The 24,485-nt window shown below is 36.4% G+C and overlaps 1 protein-coding gene across 2 annotated transcripts in view; it reads right to left on the reverse strand.

The window, feature by feature from the left end:
• Positions 1-3,542: 3,542 nt before the first annotated feature.
• Positions 3,543-24,485, reverse strand: part of GLRA3 (glycine receptor alpha 3) — a 72,158-nt gene continuing 51,215 nt past the window's right edge. The window contains exons 6-10 of one of the 2 annotated variants that reach the window (XM_064148876.1): positions 18,238-18,375; positions 14,158-14,372; positions 12,307-12,453; positions 7,349-7,468; positions 3,543-4,166 (exon numbers count right to left, since the gene is read on the reverse strand). In XM_064148876.1, the coding sequence (XP_064004946.1) occupies positions 3,897-4,166; positions 7,349-7,468; positions 12,307-12,453; positions 14,158-14,372; positions 18,238-18,375 (890 nt within the window). In that variant the 3' untranslated portion in view covers positions 3,543-3,896. The remainder of the gene's footprint in view (positions 4,167-7,348; positions 7,469-12,306; positions 12,454-14,157; positions 14,373-18,237; positions 18,376-24,485) is intronic. The other variant, XM_064148877.1, reaches the window with a different exon arrangement.

Below are 24,485 nucleotides of genomic sequence, written 5' to 3' on the forward strand. Positions count from 1 at the left end.
GATCATATTTTCTCCCTCTGTTTTAATCGTATTGCAGTGACCTTATAGTGCCAGTATTTTGGTTTTGAAGTGTAGAGTGAGTCTACAAAGACCATGAAAGCATAACCTGAAGTGCAGAGTCAGGTAAAGTAGTGATAGCCTATCATGTAGGGGTTGTGCTGACAAAAAGCCTCCTTGTGTGGCTAAGGACTTTTTCTAAGGACCTGTATTCTGCAGATCCTGGGTTCAGAGATAGTTGAGTTGAGTTAGCCGTCTGCTTCAGCCTGATGAATGGGGTCTTTTTTCCATTTAAAAGTGCTAAGTAGCATCTGCATCAAGCATTGTTTTTCTGCCTTTCCAGTGCCTCTTTCATAGAACTGTAGCGTAACTACTGTGATCTAATACTGCAGATTATCTTTCAGAATTTGCATTTTCTTAATGTTCATTATATAGTTACAAAGTAATCATCTCCCACACTAATTTTAGCTGGTGACAGCAGCTGTTGATTCCAGCTTTGTGGAGAGGGCTGGCATGTCTGCTGGCATTTCTGGACTTTACCCCTAGCTGGTGGTGAACAGCAGGCCTTGAAATGTCTTATAATCTCAAAAAACATTTCTTTCTTTGCCATGTGACTTTACATTAAGTACTTTCAGATTAATCTAAATGAAATTCAAATTTTAAGTTCTGCTCTCTTCTGAAAAACACATTCTTTAATGGACTGCAGATGCTTCTGTTACCTTGGAAAATGTTATGATTCCATTAAAAAAAAAAAAAAAGACAAAAACCCATCAGTTCAGGAGAGATCCTGGGTCCGTTACACCAGATTTGAAAATCTTACATGAGGACAGCAGAATGCCATGCCAAATGTTATGTTCATTTGAAAACATCATAATGGAAGTGTATTTTGCTTTTCCCCTCTGTAAGAAATACTTTTGCTACTAACAGATTCCCAAGTAAAAATAAGTCTCAGCTTTTGTACAGTTTTTATAATGATGTTTTAAGTACATTTAATTGTCTTTATTTTCAGTCCCTGTTAAAAGATTGTGAATTATATGTAAATATAATGGAGTATGGTGTAGGAGTAGGATATGCTTCACTTCCTAGTATAGTGGCCTATGGAAAAGAAATATAACTACAAATATAACCAAAGAGGAAGAGATTATCTTTCCATTGGCCAAATCTTACATTCTCTTCTCTTTCACCATAGTATATGGCTGCAGAGATGCATCTTGATGAGCAACTGTAGGCACTAAGTCCAGTTATGAAATGTACAGATTTATTTTATGTAATAAAATATATAGACAAGAATTCATTAGGATGGTCACAAAAGAATTATACTGTAGAATTATGCTTTTTATTTATATATACTATATGCTGTAATTTTTTCTTAGATGAGCATTCTTTATTCAGAAAAATGTGGCAGGAGGGTGCTTCCCCCTCGCTGAGGTAATAGGTTCACATATGAGAGGAGGATCTTGTCTTTCCTGCTTAACAATTTGCATTCCTTCTGGCTCCCTGTTACATTCTGCCAGTGTTGTAATCCTGCCTGATTTCTGTGTTTGAGAGACAGACCTTTTCTGCCTTCAAGAAAGAAATTTACTTCTGCAGTATTCAAATTCATTACTGTTTCAAAACAAGGTTGTACCACATGTGTAAGAGCAACAGATTACTGAATGATTGGGAAAGAGGCAACGTGAACCAGGTTCTTGAGTGTTATAAACTAGACTAAGCTAGGACTTATTCTGATCTGGCCAGTGGATTTTAGTACACTTTACTGAATGCAAGTCAGCTATTTCAGATGGAAAGAAGGAAGATGAGACTGAATAATGTAATTTTTAAATGATTGCCTCTTGATTACGGATGCAGAACTTAAAACAGTTTTTAAAGTACTGTTGACTTGCTGATAGCAGATGGAAGTTAACATCTCTTGTCATGTGATATAGCTAATGATAACTTTGAGACAAATATAACCATAAGACCCAACTGAAATGTCAGCCATTAGTTCATTATACCCCATCACATGGATAAGCACCTTTATAAGGGAACAGGACTTTTTCAAACACAAATGTAAAGAAAACAACATAAACAACACACAGCCTCAGCAAAAAAGAATTGCTTAAAGTGAGCTGAATTAATTTTAGATCATAAATGAAGCAAAGCTATATAAAAATACTGTTTTAATAATAACGGAAGATTATACAGCTTCTTTTTTGACACAGCTGAACAAAATCTAAGAGCTACTATTTTAGAACTTTCTAACCAATCCTTGGAGAAAAACAACAACAAAACAAGCCAAACCCAAGGCTGCTATGTAATAATTCTCAGTGCAGAGTTACATTGCTTCATAATGCACCATGCCTTTGGCAGTGCACCAGATGTTTGCCTCCAGCTGATTTTGCTTTTGTGCACATATTCTGAGCAACAAAACAAAAATTTAAAACATGTTCAAAATAAAAATACTTCATAATGAGAAACAGCCTCAGATACTGGAATTAAAGTATCTAGTAATTTTAAATGTTAGATTTCCATATCTTCTCATGTTTTTGTTTTTAATAGACAAGATAGGCAGAAGTAAACCCTTGCCTACGAACTATGCCCATAAATATGTTACCATTCTAAGGAGCAACTGATACTACTTATTTATTTAATCCTAAACAGGGAAAATCTAAGATTTTTAATGGTTGTTATTCTATTTGTAAATGTAAAGTACAATAAAAGATCATGCAGGTCTTTTCTCATGTTTTATAAAATCTTGCATGTTTTCCCAAACTTGTGAAGTGATACTTGGCCTGTATCTAATTCATATCAATATACCTCAAAGAAATTGTCAGAAAAACTTCCTATATTCATAAATTAAACTTCCTTTATTTATGTAACAGCTAGGAGAAAATGTGTTTAAACATACATGTAACATCTAGGAGAAAAATGTATGAAGCAGTTAACCATTTGCTTTCAAGATCTCTTTGCATTGAACCAAAATCACAGAATCATAGAATAATAGCTTCATTAAGGTTGGAAAAGACCTCTGACATCAAGCCCAAACAAAATGAAGCACTGCAAAATTTAGATTCAATTGCCTATGTGAAAAGCTGTATGAATTTTGTCTATCAAGAAATAAATCCCTTCGGAATTATAAAAAGGAGAAAATAAATATTGTGGGTTTCAATTATCAATGTCTAAGCAAGTAAAAAAAATTAAGACTTTACAAATTCTACTGTATTTCCCATGTGATATGCAGACTGTTAGGCTGTAGGTACATCATGCTGTCTGTTTCAACACATGCACCTTCCAGGGGATTGGCAATATGAAGTATATTGAATTGATTTTGTAAATTAAATGAGCCAAACGTGTGCATTGCAAAATCATAGGTACTGTCCTTAAGACAAGAAAAAGTCATTAAAACTGTAATCTCAAATTAGTAATTTGTCGTTATCTTGTAAAATTGAACTAAAAGTTACAAATACTGATCGATTCTGTAATACTGTGGGACACACCTGGGGCATTCTGGATCCATTTATTTGTTTTTATGAAAAATACACCAGAATTGGAAAAAAACCAAAAACAACAAACCAACCAAAACAAACCAACAAACACAACATAATATTAAGGAGCACTAAAGAGTACTGTACAATTATACCACTGTGTAGCTGTATGTATAAGTACTTGGCAGTAAATCTTCAGTAGAGTGATTTACAATGAAAAAGCTGTTAATATTTAAATTGACACAGAAAGTTTGCAATAGCAGATGTAGCTTCTCTGGGTGTCAGTCTTCCATTCCACTGTGGCTGGGCATTGTAGGCCACAAAGGATCTTTTCCCCCCTTAATGCTTTTAACTCTCCTCAATCACTCCTTCAATGTGCATATCTAAGAGAAAGCCTCCTGTTGAACATGGCAGCCAGATCTGTATGCCTTTATTTTATTGATGAATGTCCTCATGCCTGATGATTTTGTAGATTACCCAGTAAAAAATATTGAAAATCAGAAAGGCTAATGGGAAACAAGCTCTGGATATTGTGTCTATCTTCTTAGCCCGGTCAATAAATACCTTTCTCATTTCCTCAGGTGTTTTTGGTGCAGCTTGAACAGGATTATTTGGCCCCTTTTGTGTCACTCCATCTTTTGCTTGCACACATGGGCTCACTCCATATGCTGTAAAGCTAAATTGACTGTCTCTTGCATCATCATCCTGTTAAAAATAGGGGGGGGGGGGAAACAAAGGAAGAGTTTGTTGGCTTTGTTTATTTTTTCAGACATCATACCGTCTATTAAATAGAAAGTATTGTACCATTACCTCAGTGACTTCTTGAATCCACATCTTATCTTAATTGGTTGAAATTTCAGCCCTACTAGTATCTCTCAAAAATACCGCAGTGGCTTTAAAAAGCACAGAATTTTCTCTTTTGTTTGTAGGTTCTGTAATCTACTTACAGAAAAATAAATCAGAGTAAACTTGTGGTAATCAGGCCCACATCTTTGATTTCTTTTAATTTTCCCCATTTCCAGTAAGCATCTGCAGTCTTCAAGTGGGCAAACTTCAGACTGGGCTTTTTGGCAACAGTCTTTAACTCTGTATGCTGCTTAACAAAATGGAAGCCTGGCCTCTAGAGATACTCATTATACTAGCACTGATGATGTTCATGTAAATCCTATTAGTGAGAATTCTGCCTGTTTCATCATAGTATATCTAGTTAATCTTACCTGCACACCCTATTTCTGGTGTTGCATGTGAGTACATCAGATAAAGATAATAAGTAACATGTCTCTGTTTAAAACAAAGTGTATGAAAGCTAAAGGCCAGATTTTTATTCTGAATTATTCTTTTGTCAATTCAGGGGAAAATGGCAAAGACATTTGCAGTTCAGGGAGCTATAAGAGAAAATTATTTTTAATCATGTGCTATAAAAACAAAAGCAGATGGTGTGAAGATAAACATATTTTCATAGCGTGCATTTTGAGAATGTGGCTTCCACCTGGAGACATTTTTGGTCTTTTCTTTACCTGATTATAGGTATTCTCAAGAAATAAAGGAGGTATAAATGCACACAAATCACTCACATATAGACTCTGAAGCCATAGACAGATTTGCTTCTAAAATATATTCTAGTGTATTCCTTCACTATGTATGCTCCTCAAGGATAGTCATGTGATTTTGATGACATCCACAGTTTTTTAAATATTTAATTTATATTCAATATTTTTCTGGTTTTCATGACTAATAAGCCTAATTGGTTTATGATTCTAGACTTCTATGAAGTATGATAAAGTAATATGTAAATGTTATTTTCTAAATAAGTATTATTGGAAAATAATTTCCTTAAGTATTAAAAAAAAGAGTGGAGCAGTCAATTTTCCTTTGATAAGAGAATTTTTGATCATTTCAAGCTATTCAAGTTAAAATAAAGGGGTAAAAAAAACTAAACTCAATAGCAAGTGAAATAGTTAGACTTTCAGTCCTGTACTTCTGAAGCATTCATGTTTTATTTAAACCTTTTACTGTATATAAATGTAATTTCTTCAGGAGCACAATTTAAACACAGACTTCCACATTTTTCAATTTGAAAATGCCTGTGATACCTGGAAAATCTGAAAACGTTTTGTAGTGGAGCATTTTAAATGTATCTGAAGTTTCAATTAAGTAATATTTGCTAGCAGAACCACTGTTAATTACTTTGTTTTAAAAAATTACAATTGTGTTTATTACCTATATTAGTTGAACAAGTTATCTACAAATACTTGCTGATCAATTACTAAGTTCGAACTGAACTAGTTGGCAATCAGCACAAACATCCATCAGAGCTGTATGTATCCTAGAATTGCTGTCTTTCTCACTCAACTGTAATACTTTTTCAAATGTGTAAATTGAATATGTTCATAGACTAATACAGTTGACTGAAATTACCATATGTAAAATTTGAATTAGATTTCCCCTATAAAACCAAAACAAAAAAAAAAAAAAAAAACAAAAAAAAACAAAAAAAAAAACTAACATGAAAGAAAAGGAGGAAAAAATGCTGAATTCAAAATGAAAATGAGTAACAGAAATACAAAATGATAGGATTACTACTTGATGACGTGATAAACCAAAAACCTAATGACTACAATAGTTCAGTTTTTCTGTCAGAAAATAATGTGAAATAACATCTTTGCAGTAGTTGTATTCCGGAAGGGTTATAGTTTGTATTTCAGTTAACAGAAATTGCAAACACGTGGACTATAAGAATTTACACTAAACTTGCCGTTTAAACATCCACAGTCTTTGCTTACTTTTTTGCTTGCAAACATCCTGAATTTAGTCTGCAAGCAGTTTGATTGGAAAAGCTTTCTGCTGCTGTGGAACTGATGTGAAGGTCCTTTTAGGAATCTAGCATTTTTGCTTAGAGTCTGTTGGATGATGTTTCCATAGAGACAGACAGGATGGTTGAGGCCTGCAGTCAGACCAAAGTGCCAGGGCTGACAGATACTCATGGCAGGGCATTGCAACATGCCAGGTAGCAAACTTTTCTGGTGTACCAGCTGGAATATTCAGTCCTTGCTTCTGTGAGTTTTCCATCGGGTTCATAATGTAGAACAATCATTAATTTGGCCTCAGGTTCACATTCAGGGGGCTTTGTGCACAGCAGTAAAGATGTAGTTATTGTTATTATTTCTATTAACTTTTGAGTGCTTTTTGGAAGGCATTTGTATGAAATATCTGCAATGCTCTGTTTTTATCATTCATTCTGCATACAGCTATATATAACTATTTATCATCTCTATTAAAATTACTGTAATTAAAGAATGGAAATAAATTTAGAAAATTGTTCTCCAAAATACTAAGTTGTAACAGAACACATTTAGTTTCTGTGGCCCTATGAGTACATGGTTTTCTGTTCATACATTTGATAATACATTTCTCCTTAGGGGTGCTATGCGTAAGAACTTGGCATATCTCTGTAGCCTTTTGACTGCAGGCTGTGGTAACAGCTTGGTGACTCATTTGAAGTCTTTTCTTCTGTTATTTAAACACTGTATTTCTTATTGTTCATTTTTGAGAAGAAAAGTGTTGAATTATTTTGCGCTTCAAGCAGCTTGCTTTACACACTGATCGGGTAGCAAATGATTCTACCTTCAACTGATGTCACTGCTCCTTTAAAGTCACAGAAAGTAAAATTTTAATGCTATATTTATTCTGTATTTAAACAACTCTAAATGGATTACAAAACTAACAGGACAGGTACCTTTATTAACATTTCACGTCATCACATACAGGTAGCAATGAAGGTATATGGAGTTCACATGGGAAGACATTATTTCAGACAAAAGGATAGGGCCTCTGTTAATGATTTGATATCACATTATGACAAATGGGACATCTTCTTTATAGTTTACCCTTAAATTTGTACTGTAGATTTGAGGCAAACTCCCGTCTATAGGTCCTGTACATCTCAAGCCATTGCTATGTTGCAATGATTCACTGATTTCATTTCCATCAAGAACTCCCTCAAAATACTTTCATCAAAACGGGTAGGTTGACCAAAAAGAAAACAAAAGAAAAGAGGTGTGATTACCATTAAACACAATCTAGTTTGCATATCTATTTTCCTCACTAAAGATACAGCGATCTTTAGATTTTTGAAAATAGAATTAAATGATTGATTATTCCTGAAAACTAAATATATTGAAAAATTATCTAAAATCAAAGAGTTATTCAATATATGTACACAATTAATATTTTCACCCATACAGTTTAAATGCAGTGAAGAGAATGCAGTGACCATAGGTAGATGTTTGTTTCCCTTTTGTCTTTCAAGACCAAAAGGAATGTGTATGTACATGAATAATTAATAGTCATTCCTTCTGAAGAAATATTTCCATCACATTATAAATACAGTTGTGAAATAGTTGTGTCAGATTTCTTTTTCTAACAGAGACAAAGCATTGTGGATCATATACTGACTAGCAAATGAAATCTTAAATTTGGAACCAAAGTTCCTCAGTTCTTAGAATTCATTGTACCATATGTGTAAACCATAAATAAATGCGACCCTCTTTGAAATATCTCCTGTATCTATGGCAATGCCTATTGGGAAACAGCAGGTCAAATTTTATGTTGCAATAACATTGTTAATTTATAACATTATTTATAGTACAATCACAGAAACTTTTTAAAAAAAGTTAATTCAGTGCAAATTGGACTGGGCCTTTGAAAAGAAATTTGCCTTTCTGTTGTTTGGAACCATGCTTACAACCATAAAAAAGGGTAGCCAGAGGATACAGTTATAACCTAAAAATCACCTTTGATACTGCTGTTACTGTTGTCTGGGGAGCAAGGCTGCAAATGCACTGGTGTTAATGTAGATGGTGTTAAAAAGAGACAGTGACTTTAGTGGAATAAGCATAAAGAAAATGGCAAGGATAGATTTACTTAAATGACAATATGTCTTGATATAGCTCTGCACATAATAATAATTTGTACAACTGCATACTTTTCCATAAAACTCAGCAGCTCTTATTTTGTTTGCTGCATTTCTTAACTGTGGGGGTTTCACCTGAATTCTTACGATTTTTAAGGGAGATATTTCAGTTCTCCTATCCGTTTAATGAGCACTGAAAAGGAATAATCCATACTTTTAATTACATTTACAAAGGACTGTGACCTGGGAAAAACTACATTTATCCAGGAGTAATCAACTTCACAAACACAAGGTGGCTCTGCAGTAGTTCTGGAAAAAAGCTCTGGGAGTTAGAGAAGGTCACAATCTTGATATGGGTCAACGCCTTGCTGTCGTTAAAGAGGCAAATTGCTAACTGCTTTGGATAAAGGAGTATATCGACTCATAGAATTGTTTATGTTGGAAGGAACATCAAAGATCATCCAGTTCTTACCCCCCCACCATGGGAAGGGACATCTCCCACTAGAACAGGTTGCTCAAGGCCTCAACCAGCCTGGCTTTGACCACCTCCGGGAAGGGAGCATCCACGGTCTCCCTGGGCAACCTGTTCCAGTGTCTCACCACCCTCACTGTAAGGAACTTCTTCCTAACATCTACTTTGAGTCTCCCCTCTTCCAGTTTAAACCCATTATCTCTCATCCTGTCATTACAAGACTTTGTAAATAGTTCCTCCCCAGCCTTTCTGTAGGCACCCTTCAGATACTGAAAGGCTACTACAAGGTCTCTTTGAAGCCTTCTCTTCTGTAGGCTGAAGAGCCCCAACTCTTGTAGCCTGTTGTCATAGCAGAGCTGCTCCAGCCCTCTGATCATCTTTGTGGCCTTCCTCTGGACTCACTCCAACAGTTCCATGACCTTTCTGTGTTGGGGACTCCAGAACTGCACACAGTACTCTAGGTTAGGTCTGACAAGAGCAGAGTAAAAAGGGAGAATCCCCTCCCTTGCCCTGCTGGCCACACTTCTCTTGATGCAGTCCAGGACAGGGTTGCTGTCTGGGCTGCATGTGCACACTGCCATCTCATGTTGAGCTTTTTATCAACCCAGACCCCCAGGTCCTTTTCTTCAGGGCTGCTCTCCAGCCATTTGCCCCCCAGTCTGCTGCTTGGTATTGTGTCGACCCAGATGCAGGACCTTACACTTAGTCTTGTTGAATTTCATGAGGTTGGCCTGGACTGACCTCTGCAGCCTGTTCAGGTCCCTCTGGATGGCATCCCTGCCCTCTAGCAAGTTGACTGTGCCACACAGCTTGGTGCCATCTGCAGACTTGCTGAGGGTGCACTCAATTCCTCTGTCCATATCACTGACAAAGATATTAAACAGCACTGGTGCCAGCAGTGACCCTTGAGGGATGCCACTTGTCACTGTTCTCCAGGTGGACATTGTGCCGTTGATCACCACTCTCTGTGTGTGACCATCCAGCTACACCCTGACTCAGTGAGTGCTCCGCCCATCAAGTCTGTGTTTTTCCAATTTGGTGACCAAGATGTCATGTGAGACAGAGTCAAATGCCTTATTCAGGTCCTGGTAAATGAGGTCAGCTGCCCTTCCCTTGTCCACTGTTGCTGTGACTTCATCATAAAAAGCCACCAAATTTGCCAAGCATGATTTGCCCTTGGTGAAGCCCTTGCAGGTTACCACCAGTCAGCTCTGCTTTGTTTTCCATTTGCCTTAGCAGAGCCTTCAGGAGGATTTGCTCCATGATCTTGCCAGGCACAGAGGTGAAAATGACTGGTCTGTAGTTCCAGGGGTCATCCTTTTTCCCTTCTTGAAGGTGGGTGTTATGTTTGCCCTTTTCCAGTCATTAGGAACTTCACCAGTCTGTCATGATCTTTCAAATATGATGGACAGTGGTTTAAGCAACTTCATCTGCCAGGACCCATGAGTGGATCTTGTCAGGCCCCATGGACTTGTGCATGTTCAGATTCCTTAGGTGCTCACAAACATGATCTTCAATTATAGTGGGCAGATCTTCCTTCTCCCAGGTCTTACTTTAGCCCTCTGGGACTTGGGCATTGTGGTTGGAGTCCTTGCCATTGAAGATTGAGGCAAAGAAGCCATTGAGCACCATACCCTTTGTCACCAGCTTTCCATTTACCTTCTGGAAGGTTCCCACATTCTCCCCAGTCCTCCTTTTCTCACTAATTTACCTGAATAAGTTCTTCTTGTTCCCCTTAATGTCCCTAACCAGATTTAATTCTAGCTGTGCTTTAGCTTTCCTAACCTGAGCTCTGGTTGCACGAACAGTTGCTTTGTATTTGTCTCAGGTTACCTGTTCTTGCTTCCACTCCCTGTAGGCTTTCTTCTTGCATCTGAGTGTGCCCAGGAGCTCTCCATTCATGAAGGCCTCCTGGCGTTCTTATCTGCCTTTTTTGGGATGCATTGCTCCTGGGCCTGGAGGAGGTGATCCTTGAACATTGGCCAGCTATCCTTGTCCCCCCTTCCTTCTTTTATCCCATGGCACCCTACTAAGGAGGTCCCTGAAGAGGTTGAAATCTGCTCTTTTGAAGTCCAGAGCAGTGACTTCGCTATGCATGCTCCTTGATACCTTGAGGATCTTAAACTCTTAATTTCATGGTCACTGCAGCCAAGGCAACCCTTCAGCTTCACTTCACTCACCAGCCCCTCATTGTTGGTAAGGACTAGGTCCAGATTATATATATACAATTTGTATCATGTGATCCTTTGACTGCTCTCAAATGTTACTAGCTAGGCTTCATGCTGCAAAGAGAGTTTTTTAGGAGTTATATGATATTAAGAGAATTTCCAGAAATGGAGAATAAAAATGAGATAAAAAAGACAGTACCAACTGACAATGCTTAAGGAAAAGAAGACTGAATGAAAATGTGTGAATGGCTACATATGAGAATGAAGTAACCCATTCTGCATGCCCCTTCTCAACAAGCCATGAGAGGCCAAAAACGGCATGAAATGAGAAACCTTTCTAAATGATTGGAACAGATTGCAGGGGAGCTTGTGGAGGTTTAGAACTGAGATGAATTAGGTAGAGCAGACTTAGGCCAGGAATATGGATTGGTTGACCACTTGAGGGCATTCCAGCATTGAAATTCAATTGTCTGGCCCTTGCTATGGTTACTTGAGAAAAACTAAATGTTTCTTACAACTAGCATATTCTTTTAATTACAAAGAAAATACCTCAAATGGTGCACACATAGGATGAAAAGGTCTAACACGTTATCTTAACTGCTCTATTTGTGCAATCTGTTTGGATATAAATACTGACTAGAAAAGTGTTTAATGCTCAAGCCAGCCCCTGAAGTTTATTTTAAACACAGCCTTTTAACCTAACTTCTTTATGTGTCTTTTGACTTTGTGGTCAAATGAGTGTTTGTTTATATATGGTAGTTTTAAAAGTCAATACAATCTAATTGCTGAGAGACAGTGGCTGTCCTATTCCAAAGGGATAACAAACACATATAAAACATTATTTATGAGCTGTAGCAACTGACTTTGAAAAATAAAAAAGAGGAAGGAAAGACAAGTTAATTTGACTTACAATCCTATTACCTGCATTACATGTCAAAAATTGTGGTGTACGAACAGTAACATTTGTGGTAAGGAAGGGTAGCTATTAGCTGCTTTCCATGAGACATCTTTCCTTATTGTTTGTGTATCAGAGCATTTAGGATGCAATCCAGTTTTTTCTCTGAAGAGACAAAAGTGCCATGCTGTAATATTTCAAGTTCTATTATATTTGTTGGGAAAAGGTTGCATTAATAAAACACTGAGCAAAGAGAAGCAATTAGCTGAGCTGTCTTTAGAGCTTGAGAAGGGGTATTCTACATAGTAGAATAGTAGTATGTTTACCAAATGAATGCTATATCTCAGCGTAAGTCAATCTCTGGCTCACTTTCTAAGTTGTGAATGTGTTATTTTTACCTTGTTCTTCTTCCTCTTGCGGCGGAATCGCAGAAGTTCTTTATGTTGCCTTGACACAAAGTTTACAGCTGCATACTCCAAAAGCGCAGAAAACACAAAGAGCAGACATACAGCCATCCAGATGTCAATTGCTTTCACATATGACACCTATGGAGAAAATAAAGCAGAAGACAGAATATGTGAAAAAGACAGATGTAAAGTTTAGTATTTCATGCTGTGAGGAAGTGCATTAATATCTGCATATCCCAACTCTGCTTTTATCAAACAAAACATAACATAACGGCTAGATAATAAGAGGGAAATTGTTATTCAATCTATAAGTGTAGAATATTATTTTTTTAAATAGTCTTTCATAAAATACATATACTGTTTACATCATTAAGATTTCCTCATAGTGTACTGTGTTTTTTATCACCAACCAAAGAATCCACAAGAAGCACAACCTCTTCCTCCATTTGTTCCAACCGAGATCTGTGAATGATACCCAGAGAATGACCCAGAGAATTCTTTTATAATGGGACTGCTGGAAATTCCTGTATTACAACAGATCTGATTGAAAGTTCCTGGAATAGAAATTAGGTAGAAGAAAGGAAGTGGAGAACGCTTATATGTTCATTCTCTGCTAATACAGGCATGGCAAATTAAAGATATAGGTTAAAATTAATGATGTGATTTTGGTGCAGTGGAAGCATTGAAAATCTATTACAAAGTAGATGAACTCATTACAGCTATAGGATGTAACCTGAACCAGGAAAGTATGGCCTGTTCCCTCTTTGTGTGCAGATTTACAAGAGATGCTTCATACAAGCCAACACACCTAGCTTCAGGCTTCAAAAGTGTGATAAAAACATCAGTAGATCTTTTTGGTAATCTCTTTCATTCTTGCTTTTCAGAGTTTTATAGCATTCTGTTTTCTTATTTGTTGATGCTATGTTCAGATGCATTCACAGAATCACAGAATATGTCTGGTTGAAGGAGACCTCGAAGATCATTCAGTCCAACCTTCCACTCAGCTCTAAAGGGTCAACACTAAACCATGTCCCTAAGTGCCCAGTCCACACACTGCTTGAACACTCCCAGGGATGGTGACTCCACCACTGTCTTGGACAGACCATTCCAATGTTTGATAACCCTTTCAGTGAAGAAGTATTTCTTAATACCCAGCCTAAACCTCCCTAGGTGCAGGTTCCATATTCAGATCCATATATTTGAGGCACAAAAGACACTCACCTCTGTTAGGGATATCTGTTTTGCTTAAAAAAAAAATAATTAGCCAACCTAAAAATACCATGGTAATACTAATACAGATGTGCACTTTTGCTTTTTGTTTTGATATTTTTACTTTGTATATTTTATTTATATTTTTTACAATGGCACATGAAGATGGTCAAAGAATAACTCTTAATATAAAAAAAGTCTTAGAGAAGTGACAAGTCAGGAAACAGGCAGGCAAATTATGAGAAGGGAATATCATTGAGAATAAGCTGGAATCTATGATCTTTAGAAATTCAGTAATTTTTGCTAGCATTTTGTCAGATACTGAGATCTGGAAAAGATTGAGGTAGTCAGTTCCTAAGCAGCATTTATGTAGTGCTGAATAACATTGTTTTCATTACTTGCTGAGGTTTATGGAATTTATTAGATGTGTGGTTGTCTAGATAATTGAGATGGGAGAAATAGAATATATTTGATTGGTGACTCGAAAAGCTTCAAAATATTTCAGTTATTTATCTTTTTTATTGCAGAGATGACTAAATGCTAATAATTAAAATATAAGGTTGACTGAAGGGTTTATCATATATCATTATGACTTTGTACTAATATAATACAAGCAATGGAAATTCTGCCTACCTTTGGAAGAGATGCTCTTGAACCAGAGCTTTGTGTTGTCATGGTCAGTACAGTTGTTATGCCTAAAGCCACCCTGGCTGGAGCTGCATCCATATTGATCCAAAATGACACCCAGGAGAGAATGACAATCAGGAGACTTGGTATGTACATCTGGATGAGATAGTAACCCATCTGCCTCTCAAGGTGGAATCGGACTTCAATACATGTAAACTTCCCTTTTTTATAACAAAGAAGAAATATTAAAAATATTACCTAGAAATACAATTTTCTTTGTTGTTAGCAACAAGTGCACACTCTAAATCATTTACACTGCCAAATATATTTGTTATCTAATGAAATATTGATGTTTTTCTTCAGTGATTTTTAATATGCAAAGTCCTCATTATAACAGGACTATCTACTTGAAAGCATTATAATAAAAGTATCTACTTGAAACAAAGGGGACAGAAAACCTAAAAATTTAAGAATTTGATAACCTCTGATAAAATCTTCCTTTCTTACAAAACCCAAAATGCAATGCATTATGACATAAGAAATTTCCTCTGTGTGATCACAGTTGTTCTTCCATGTATTGTTTGGAATTCCTGTATGTAAAGAAAAGGCTTGGATATTCATTGTATAAAATCTCGTTTATTTTTTAATAGAACTTTAAGCTTATATATACATTTTTTAAGTCAAATTAATTTGAGAAAGATGTAGTGAGATCAGTGTGGGCAATAAGTTACCAATAGAAGATTCTCTAAATCTCTCTATCACCATTCAAATTGCTCCAACTCAAAAGTATAAAGATCAGGATTCAAACAGAAAGAGAGGACTTCAGATCAGACAACTTTAGGAATCTAAGTAAATCACCTAGTTTTTCAACGTACAGAGCATCACACAACTTCTACTGATTTAATCAAACCAGAAAAAAAAATAATGTTTCCTTACAGAAAGGACAAAACGTCTTTTTTTTTTTTTTAACTCTAAACTGTAGATCATTTCATAGATCTTGACCTGATCCCATTAGACAGCAGAGAAGCAAAGCAGTAATTGGAAGTCAGTCTTAGCAGTGCAGTTGTAGCAGTTACTGATCTGAGTGTGAGAAGGTTGGTGTTAGTTTTTGACCTTCCTGGCTGAGATCAGAACCACCTGCGTAAACCTGACTAAACGAGACAGAATGGAAAACTACTGACATTTGCACTAGCAGATGTGAACTTCAGCTAGGAAGCAGAGGTTGTGCAGTTGCTTCCCAGCTGAAGCCAGCATACAGGTGTCAACTGACTTTCTCTTCCAATTTGAGTTCAAAGCCATGTTAGCTGTGGTTTAAACTGTTTCAGTAGATGCTTGAATGGATCCAAAGAGACATGGCCATGAAGTTGTCTCATCTGGGGAAGGAGATAGACAAGCAGATGAGAGCATTGCTCTAATAATTCCTTCCCAGTACATAAAAAGTAAGCTCTTGTTCATTCTGATATGCTCTGTAAATGTCACAGGAAGTGGCTAGGAAGAGTATGTGAAACTTTGTGGAACTGCAGTTTTGATGAGGCTGAGTAACAAATTAACATAGACTAAAGCTAAATATGGATTTGCACACAATGCATGCAACAGACAGGCTTTTGTAGTGCAAAAGGAACAATGTCTGTTAAGGGCTTCCTAAAGGATAAGCATTTTTTTTTTAAACTGAAACAGAGGAAGCATTTTTTTGTAAGTTTCACCTAACCAGGGATTCCACTGTGATGAAGACTGGAAATGCTGCCTCGTCGAATGCTCTAGCTATGCATGTGAAGAGAATGTACCGATATGTAGGCATTCATGCATTTTTCTCTCTTGACACATTTTCTTTGGTAACAGTGTGAGATCTGCCAGGTTGGCATTATTTCCGTGCAATGCTCACACTGAAACCAACATTATAATGGAAAAATGTATATTCCAGTCAGTCCATATGATTTTTTCGTTCCCCCAGAATATATAAGTGACTTTGCATGGGAGTCAGTGTTCAGGTTATTACCCTGTTTTTTCTGAGGCAATAATAGGTTAGCCACATGGTGCAGGTAACCAGACCTTTTGAGTCATCCAGGGCAGCCAACATAGGTGGCTCACAGGTGTATCCTATACCATAAACACCATCCTCATTATGAAGTGGGAAGATTGATGGGAGTGGCTTCTTAGTTGGGGTTCTCCTGACCCTGCTACTCTTCTGTCTCCTCCTATCGAGGATTGCTTTCCTGTTTATTGTGGCCATTGTGCATTTGCTGGGCTGAGTATAACTTTGTGTATTTTATGCTTGTATTAATTTTGCAGTTTTATTAAATCCATTTTCATTTATAGTTCTCCTCTCCTTTTGCTGGGGGAGGGTCACTGGGTGACGGTCACTGGGTGACAGAAACTGCTGGAGTTTAGCCCAGATACAGGCTAAATATAGATATTTTCAAAAATTAAAAAAGCAAATATTATTACCACTATCCTTGTTGCTGTGGCCAACTGTGAGTAACCAGAGAATAATAATTTTCTACCTTAGCACACCTTTTCAGTGTGCAGCTCATCAGACAGGTGCTGTTTAAACAGTGGATTATGCAGGCAGCAGTGGAAGGCAGATTAAGAAGCATGGTCAGCACTGTGAGGTGTACAAAGGAATTAAGCATAAGCAGGAGTTTTCAAGCTATAAAGAGTCCTTCTTTTTAGTTTCAAAGGCAGTAGCTGGTAGAACTTAAATATATTTATCTCCTTTTAGAAAATCTCTCATTTGCCTCTTTTCTGGAAGTCACTTGATTTAGCATCTCAGTTCCTCTACTCCCCATGAAGATCAATCAGAACTTGAAAATTGTGCTACTGTGTTTAGATGCTCTTCTCAAACTCTGCCAAGTTTGCAGTTTTTAGACTTGTAAGAATCTGTTCGTGTTTTTATGCAGAGGAGATACTGTATCGCAGAAGCCTGCTGAAACGTTTCTCTAGCAAAATAAAGACAGCTTTCTCTTTCAAAAACAAATGTTAAAGTCTCTCCTAAGACAAAACAATAGGTGCACTGAAGAAACAGATTTTTTTTTTTTTTTTAATGGGCTGGTGCAAAGTAGCTACTGCATGTCAGGACTTTCACTGTTATCTAATGATGAATACATTGGATTGCCTCTAGTTTTCATTGCAATGCTTTGAATATCCTTGTCTACTCTCTGTACCTGTGTATGAAGGAAAAAGGATTAATATTTACTCAAAACAAATGTCTGAGGACAATGCAAAATGATAATAGTTTGTGACAGGCTTTTAGATTGCTGTTTAGCTGCAACCTAATATAACCTAACTGTAGGCCATTGTAGAATTCCCTTTTGCGGTATCTTTCCATCTCTTCCTTCCATGCTAGCTCTGGCAATCATCTTATCCTGAGCTGGCACACTTCTTTGTGCTAGGTATTAGAGGACTAGTCCTTTATGTATGTTAGAGCCCCAGACAGATGATGTTTTGATCAGAGTTGTTCTGAAACCAAATAGTTCATCATGTAATTAATAAAGGATCATTTTTTATGTGCCATATGTGCCATATTTTTTATATGCATATGTGAACCTAACTGACAGAAGTCTATTCTTGTAATTTTGGTGTTGCAACTAGGAGCAGGCCACTTCACTGTTTACTCGGGTGAGGATGCACTCCTCCTGCACCTGATGCCATAAAGCATTGCATTCCCCACCCCCTCAACTGTCATAAGCAGGTCTCACAGCTGTGCAATTTACTTATTTACTGTAGCATTTTAAAGAGTCCATCCTGAAGTGTATGTTGGGTGCCTGCATCCAAGCTTCCAAGTTTTTTTGTATTAGTAAGTTACTTGACTTTTTACGGGCAAATTAAATAGCACAAACCTTTTTTTAAGTAGAGACACAAACATCTAAGTTATTTTGACTTTGCATTTTCTGAAATTTGAGAAACTTCAGTTGTTTGGTCAGCTTTCAAGCAGCTGTTGCACTGTCTGTTATTTAAGATTGCATTATCCTGTACAGGGTATCTGTTCATTTTAATCATTTTGTGTTCAGTAACAATATTTAGAAAAAAACCCAAACCAACATCCAGCTCTGAAAAATAACAGGTTTAACAGCTAATGTGCTCTCCTACCTGTATTGTAATGCTTGGTGCAGTAGCATAAATCCTTTTCTTCTTTCAACAGAAACTGTGGCAGAGTGAGACCTTCTGCTACTTGAACTGCTCCCTTTTCTTGCCATTCAAAAATTAGATCATTCATTGTGTATCCAACTGAAAACCAAGAAAAAATCGACAAAAAAACAGAAATAATCTAAGGCAGTTCCAGACTTTGAAAAGCAGAGATACTAAATAGTGATGAATTAAGTAAATGCCACCAAGAGGAGATGAAACAGGGGGTCTGCTTGTACCTGTTAACTGTAAAGTGTCTACTACTGGAATTATGATCTAAACATCAAATTCTCCTGTGTGCTTGGGAAAATCTTACCCTCCCTTGTCCCTGAAGGATAAAATAGGGTCTTCACACACTTTTTCATTTGGGTTGGAATAGTGGATTGTGAAAGATATGTGCATGGATTTGTCAATTTGCATTGTTAGGTGCAAATTCTGCAAAAAGAACAATGAATGGAAATTTCTGCAGAAGCGAGATACTAGTTGAATCAAAAAATACTTTTCTCTGAAACTGGAACAAAACAAGGGAAGGCAATTGAATACAATTTCGTTAGCTGACATGTATTATGACATTAAAAGGCATTATTTCAATGTTCAGATTTCTGTACTTATACCTCATACATGTGTGTATAATATGAAATGAAACAGTAAAAGCCATAGCAGAAGTACTAATCAAGATCCAGTCTTTGTAAAGGGGAAGTGCTTTCTCCTTCTATTCCACTTTCTCAGATGAATATTTGTATGGGATATCATTGTGGAAAATAACTCTATTTCCTGGCAGTATGTGACATATTAACAGAGTCACAGAATGTTAGGGGTTGGAAGACACCTCTAGAGTTTGAGTCCATCCTCTCCTGACACTATTAGAATTTATTCAGCAAAAAATTGTATCTGATTATGAAAATTGGAAGAGTAAAAGAGCTTCTACTCTTATTCAGGTTTCATTAGTGCCTTCTCACGATCTGATATATTTGGACAATGTGAGACTTCTAGATTGAAATGTAAAACTAGATACCTTCTATGGTTGTAACAGTTTGACTAAAGTGCTTGAGCCACATGTAATAGCTTGACCTAGAAGGGTCAGGAAGTAATTTTTACATCTAAATTATATAGGCAATTGAAAGGTCTTTTGCTTCTTCAGTATTTTCTTTCTGCTTTAGCTCAATGCTAATGACCAGTTGAGGATAATCTGTTGATAACTGGAAAGATCTTTTAACCTTTCAGTAACAAGTTCTGGTTCAGTGTATACTCAGAACTTTGTACAAGGAACTGTCTGCTACAAATTCTGAAATTCTGAGCTCCCATGAAGTATATAGATCTGGCTGTATTCAGTGACTTCATTATTTGAGTAAATGCTATTCAGTCATAATGTTCTGATATGCTAATCTTGAATCTAAGACACATTTTATCTTTCCTGATCTGCTGAATGCAGAGTTGGTGTTTAAGAATTTTAAACTGTTTTTAACACCTCTTCTTGCTTGTAGACACATGATGTTTCTTTTGGGAACTGCTTTTGTATGAGATATTCGTAGGCACTCATGGTGATGATTGGTTTACTTAGTATTTTGTTGGGTCATGATGAGTAGGCTAAAAATGAAATCATGTTCTTTTAAACAAGTATTTAATTAAGATCAGACATTACTCAAGTCATTATAAGCATCTGTTAACTGTGAAAGGAAAAACTCATGTTTCTGTTTTACTGAATGTGTGTCATTCCATAAGCAGTGTTAAAACTTGGTATTAAATGCTATAAGCTATGAAAAAAAATTGCAAATGTAACTATTTGAAAATTTTTCATGAAATCAGACAAAGTATCTGTGTGTAAAGCAGGTTATCATTTGAGTCATATAGATTATTGCCAGAAGTCCTATCTCCTGAGTAAAACTCATTGAACTGACAAGAAACAAGTGCTGTGTCAATGTGTTTCACTAAATCAGATTCAGTCATCTCCAATGTATGCTTTTAATGATGATTGTCTAGCCTATCCACTAATTATTCTATATTACAATCTATTAAAAATAATAGTTGTGTATGTAAAATGCTGATGGAGTCATTGTTATAATTTCTACCTTTTATATACCCAAATACAGCTGTAGCGTTCACTACTGTAACTTCAGTTTTGTAAGCTGAGATTATAAAGTGTTTTAAAAATTATCTTAGTGGAAATGCAAGCTTGTGTTATAGCCATGAAATTTAAAACAGTGTAGTATATCTCATTCTACTAGATATTTTCATTTAAATCAACTTAAATAGAATCTCAAAAGTTATAGCCCTTCATTAAATGTGAAATACATGCCCTAATCAAGCATGCCTACTGAATTGGGGAAATAAGTCTTGTAATAGTCCTGTAATTGGAAGTGGGAAACGTTATTTAAGCTTCTTGATCTATTTGACAACATAAATTTGTTTCTAAGCTTTCACTGGCAAGCAGTGTTGACAAGGACAGACATTCTCGATTTTTTTTTTTTCCATTTGAAAATATTTCACTTGATGCAGTTCCAAGTGAACTGATGGTCTTTCTTTTCCAATTGCTTTTTGTCCTAAGCATGGACAAAAAGAGGAAAGTCAAAAGTATCTAGCCGCCATCACGAGTCAAGCTAACTAATCAAGCTCATAATTAAAGCTTAGTGCTCTTGAGAAACAATTACAATTAAAAATCATTTATTTGAATACAGTAGGACACAAAACAGTAAAATTCAGTAAGACATATTTTTGTGTGGTCTCTCAAAATTTGCCTTGATATTCCTAGATAATTGCACAAGTAGGTTTGATTTGTTGTGCAGATATATCCAGCGACAATTCAAACAAGTGATTGATTGATAAATATATTACAAGTTCAATCCAGTGTATTTTTTAATTAAATGATCAGAAGTCATGATAATTAAAATAAGACAAAACATCTTAAACTAAATTCTATAAATACTGACCCTGAAGTCCACCTCAGCTTTCAGTTCCCACATGACTACTTGTGGTACATTATCTTCAATCCAATTAAAACAATCATTCAATAAAATAACTTCAAGAATCAGTCTTAAATGCTTCTTGCTGATATCGGTCTACTGGCAAAAATTAGAGATACATGCTGCATATTTTCTAAACAGCATGTGTGATGAAACATCCAAAAAGCTGTATTGCATTGCATGGTTGTCACTGTGCAAATAAAGCAGTAAAGAGTAGTCATATATGATTGGACCACCTCCTCAGCAAACTCTGGGCTTGAGATATGAAGACTTTGTTATGAACAGATGTTTAGTTACCTGTAGACATTTGCACTGTGTTGTAGTGTTAAATATGTTCTCCATCTCATAAGAACTGATATATGTGGTAGTTGCTTCTCTAGTTATTCTAAGGATAGATAACTGTTTTTGTTGTGCCATTAGGTCCATAAACACTGAATCCATAGAAACTAGATGGTGGGAGAGTTCATGTAATCTAGGGCCCTGAATTTGAGGGTAAATGAGGAACCAACTCATAACGACTTCACAGAATGAGGAATCATGTCTCTAGCAGTTTTTCAAGTTCACGCCTATAGAAACCCTATCCCACTCATTATACCTCTTTCTATATTCTCCTCCTTACACTTGCTGTACCACAGAAGCCCATGCCAAATGTTACTGTTGTGATGACTTTTGTAGTTTATTTATAATTAAAAAAAAAAATAGCAGAGACAATACTTAATCATATCTCCTGTCTTCTAACATATCTATCAAAAGGGCACGCTCTTCTGTCTAGGGAAATAATTTCAGTGACCTTCTACTCAACTCTAAAAGCATAGAAAGAGATGACCTAAAGACAAATCAGAAGAATACTTTTATCAAGCACATGTAATAAATGTTTAAAGTTATGTCACTTATAGATGTATGTAGCTTATACTATAGTAGAGATTAAGTGCTTAGCTCTTGAATTCTGACTTCTTAGGAGAAGACTTGAGTGCAAGATATCTCCTCTCTGTGCCTTGCTTTATTGTATTCTGCTTTTCACAGGAAATGTGTAGTGCATGCCTGAAGGCAGTCCCAGTCTGTGTCTGGAAGGAAAAATACTGTGAAACTGTTTCTCAGCTCACACCAGTCTTTAGAGCAAAGCTTTACTACGTAATTATTGCTATTCTTTGTAAATTCTTGATGTTTGTCTTACTGTATGATCTCTCCACCTGCTGATTTTTCAGCAGAAAGCACATATCTATCTTATTTGCATTTGCTGCAGCCCAATATGATATTCACCCTCTCACTATAAAGGAGCTTGTTTTGTTTTGTTTTGTTTTTACTGTGAGGTGTTTTTTTGTAACTATTACAAATTGCTACAAGATATTATGATATTTTTATTACTTGTGATTATGAAACATGAAGGAAAATCCTAGTGGCTACATTCTAGTGTTGAAAGAGATGATCAGTTACTGCACACAAGAGCAGTGACCCTTTTATGTTGCAGAAATAGCTGAAAGCAATGGAAGACATAATCTAGTATGCATGACCAGGTCAACTTAAAACTGAATCAGGTAGTGATTTCAGTGACTTCTGTCACTGAAACTCAGTGTGATAAATTTTGGTTTTGAAGAGTGTAAATTCATGAAAATTGAGAAAGGAAGTAGAGGTGCCAAACTGTATGTAAAACAAAAAGAAAAGAGAAAAACTGTGGTTAAATGAAGGAGGGAGGAGGTGGACAAGGTAAGGTATTAGATGAGGAGTGATTGTCAGGACTTGTGCCTGGAATAGTTGATTGAAGGTTTTGAGTATCTGGATATCATTTTATCTAATCTATACAAAACTCTGACTGAACATGGACAAGACAGATATACTATCTCCAGCTTTTAGATGATGCTGAAAATTCATAGACTGGTTTAGGTCATAAGGAACCTTTAAAGATCATGTAGTTTCTGCTGGAAAAGTTGTTCAAAGCCCTCTCCAGCTTGATGTTGAGCAGTTCAAAGGAGGGAGCATCCACAACCTCTCTGGCCTCACCACCCCACGGTGAAGAACTTCCTTACATGTAATCTAAATCTACACTCAGTTTAAGGCCATTACTCCTTGCTCTATCACTGTATGTCCTTCTAGATAGTCCCTCTCCTCCCTCCTTGTAGGCTCCCTTAGGTGCTGAAAGGTAGCTATAAGGTCTTCCCAGAGCTTTGCCTTCTCCAGGCTGAACAACCCCAACTTTTTAAGCCTAGAAGGGGTGGTCTGTCCCTCTCACCATCTTTGTGGACCCTCTCTAGACTTACTCCAGCAGGTTTATGTCCTTGTTATGTTGTTGTTGTCTAGCTAGAGTGAAAAATTTCCATATATTCAATTACAGGTTTTAGAAGAAACAACAGGGAAAAAGAAAGTGATCCTGCTGCAGTATTTCTAAGCAGCAAGGTCATCTATAGTGTCTGGAAAAGAGAAAACCAAAGCTCATTTTGGTCTCAGTCGACTTTCCTAGAAAATCTTGTCTTTTCAAGAATAGCATTGACAAGTTGTTATCAACACTCATATGAGTTCCTTAAAAAATTGAACTTATCTGTAGCATTTTTATAATACTATTAATAATCTTAAAAAGAAATCTAGATTTTTCATTCATCTGGTTCTGAAAGTACAGGAAGAAAGCCCACCTTAAACATAGTTGCATTCAACCCCATAGTCCATAAGACTACATAGGACTTAATGCAACCAAGCAATTCATGAGTTGTATACGTGCATGCTAAGAGTATGGAGATTTTGTATTAGCTAATTCAATACAACTATAAACATTAAAAGGCCACAATCTCCTAGGAAAGACAGTGGAAGAATTATTGAAGTGTCTTGAAAGTAGTAACATCTCTCCTCTAGACCGTCCAAGGATTACACCATTACAGATCGCACCATTATGGTTCATTAATCAGGGCAAGCTATTCCCTTGTACCTTCAGAGACTCCATACCTTTGAACCATAGTTTTCTTGGTAATTCCAATATACCCCCATTTTTACTTCTGACACACTCCTGTGTGCTAAGTTCTTTACTTTTAACTGTCCTTAGAGTACCATTCCAAGCCATGAAGAACAGAATTTTTGAGCAAACTTGTGACCTAGCCAAATACCAATATATCATGTAGACTTCCTAAAAATTCTGTTTTATTCAGGAAGACCATGCTTTCTTTGTGTCATTTTACAACACCTATGTGCATTTTAAAACATAACTCTTTCCCTCTTGTTCAATAAACACTTGAAATACATGAATGTATTTGTACAAGAGAGTTTGGC

Source organism: Pogoniulus pusillus, chromosome 9 (assembly GCF_015220805.1).
Source record: "Pogoniulus pusillus isolate bPogPus1 chromosome 9, bPogPus1.pri, whole genome shotgun sequence".
In the NCBI taxonomy this organism is placed as follows: domain Eukaryota; kingdom Metazoa; phylum Chordata; class Aves; order Piciformes; family Lybiidae; genus Pogoniulus; species Pogoniulus pusillus.